This window comes from Gossypium arboreum, chromosome 4 (assembly GCF_025698485.1).
Source record: "Gossypium arboreum isolate Shixiya-1 chromosome 4, ASM2569848v2, whole genome shotgun sequence".
Classification (NCBI taxonomy): Eukaryota; Viridiplantae; Streptophyta; class Magnoliopsida; order Malvales; family Malvaceae; genus Gossypium; species Gossypium arboreum.
Window position 1 is genome coordinate 3,710,077 of NC_069073.1, and position 2,025 is coordinate 3,712,101.

A 2,025-nucleotide genomic window follows, 5' to 3' on the forward strand; every position below is an offset into this window, starting at 1 on the left:
TAACTCTTATATGTCAGAGGCTTATGTGCTTTAAGACTATGTATGGAGAGCACTTATTTATTTAGTAAAGAACATTATTTGTAAGAGTGCACTTTAACTGTAAAACCTCTTTGTGTTTGGTTTTACAAGCTAAGTTCTTAAAGAGAGAATTTAGTAGTGAGAGCTCTAATCTTTGAGGAACAAAAGTGATGATTCTTCACTGGGATGTGTTAGATCTAGGTTCACTAGTAGTATTTGTTTCAAAGATAGTGGATTCATCTCACTTAAATAGGCTCCATAGATGTAAGAAAATCAAACTATGTAATCAATTTATTCTCCTGTATATGTGATTTATTGATGAAAATAAACTATTAAAAAAAGTAGGAAATATATTGTAATAATCTTAATAGTCATCTCTTATAAATGACTTAAAAGTCTTTGGAAAACATGTGTAATTCGTTATATAATATGGAAATGCATAGAGTGCTAGCAAACATTACACTTTTATTTTTGAGAATTACATAACCATGGTCATTTTAGTATATGGTCAAGTAGTAAACCGAAATCATCATTGGTTTGAATTTATGCTCAGAAATCATCCTCCACCGTTACCATACCCTGAACCATACCCAGAACCACTTCCATAGCCCGAACCATTGCCTTCACCTCCACCTCCGCCTCCTCCACCACCACTGCCACCACCTCCTCCTCCACCTCTACCACCTCCACTTCCACCCCCACTCCCACTTCCGTATCCGGACCCAGACCCGGATCCATATCCTGACCCTCCTCCATGACCACCACCTCCGCCACCACCACCTCCACTGCCACCACCTCCTCCTCCACCTCTACCTCTACCACCTCCACTTCCATATCCAGACCCACTTCCATATCCAGATCCAGACCCATATCCCGACCCACTTCCGTTGCCACCGCCTCCACCACCTCCGCTGCCACCACCACCTCCTCCACCACTTCCTATCCCACCACCAGACCCATGCCCTGATCCAGATCCTGACCCATACCCAGAGCCACTGCCTGATCCAGAGCCGCCGCCACCTCCGCCTCCCCCACCCCCACCCCCACCCTCACCACCTCCCTTTCCTAACCTAGCAGCAAAAGCTAAATCTACAAGGAGCAAAGCCAGGAATGCAGCACCAATAACCTTTGAACTTCCCATATTCAAACTGCACTTAGACAAACACTCAAAAGCAAGCTTTAAAATCTACGAAAAACAAGCTTTGTTGGTTGAGAAAAGAAGGTTCAGGCGATGCACTCTATTTATAGTTGTTACCAATCAAATAAGTAACAATAAAAAAGAAAAACTTGAAAATGAATATTTTAAATCTCTCCAAGTCATCTCAAAATTCTGTCACGAAAGCAATGTTTAGAAGAGAAAGTGCGGTTGGTATTGGGACTGTTAGTGATGTCGGTGTTGACCTTATGTCGTCTTCGTGTGCATGGTTTGTATGTCCTTTTTGACTTCAAGGTTTCTTTATTCAGAACAATTCATCAAACCGTGGGGAGAACTTAGCTCTTAAATAAATAATATATAATTAAAAATGAAACTTAAAAGATACCATCCCTGTTCCTTCAACAAGTGACCACCAAAGTGTCAAAAACTGTATATATATGTCCTTGGGTTTTTTTTTTTCGTTCTAGGATTAGCATTTGGTTTTGACTTTGAGAACCAAGTTTTAGTGGCAAATACGATCCAAGTTCCATCAACTAATAAGGGATTTTATATTCTACAATTCCCATGATTTTGACTTTCAAAGTTCATACTCGTTTTATCTTTCATGTCCAATAGTTTTCTCTCACCCATATGCTCTTATCATTCAAAAACAATACCCATCTACTTTAGTGGTTGGAATGATTAAAATTTATAAATTGTAAATTTTTATTATTAAAATATTAATAGAAATATTTTTAATAATCTATCAATAATATTATTTATAATTTAAAATTAGCATTGTTAAATTTTATTATTAAAACAAAATTGAAATTGTAAATAACTTATTTGTTTATACTTTCTTACTTCTATAA

General features: G+C 37.7%; 1 protein-coding gene across 1 annotated transcript; it reads right to left on the reverse strand.

Annotated features, from left to right (window-relative positions):
- Positions 1 to 574: 574 nt before the first annotated feature.
- Positions 575 to 1,159, reverse strand: LOC108459236 (putative glycine-rich cell wall structural protein 1). Its single transcript, XM_017758584.1, has one exon. The coding sequence runs from the start codon at positions 1,157 to 1,159 to the stop codon at positions 575 to 577; it is 585 nt and encodes a 194-aa protein (XP_017614073.1).
- Positions 1,160 to 2,025: the final 866 nt, after the last annotated feature.

Bases quoted from the DNA above. Each gene is read 5' to 3' on its own strand.
- LOC108459236 (XM_017758584.1), bottom strand. From the start codon at position 1,159: ATGGGAAGTTCAAAGGTTATTGGTGCTGCATTCCTGGCTTTGCTCCTT.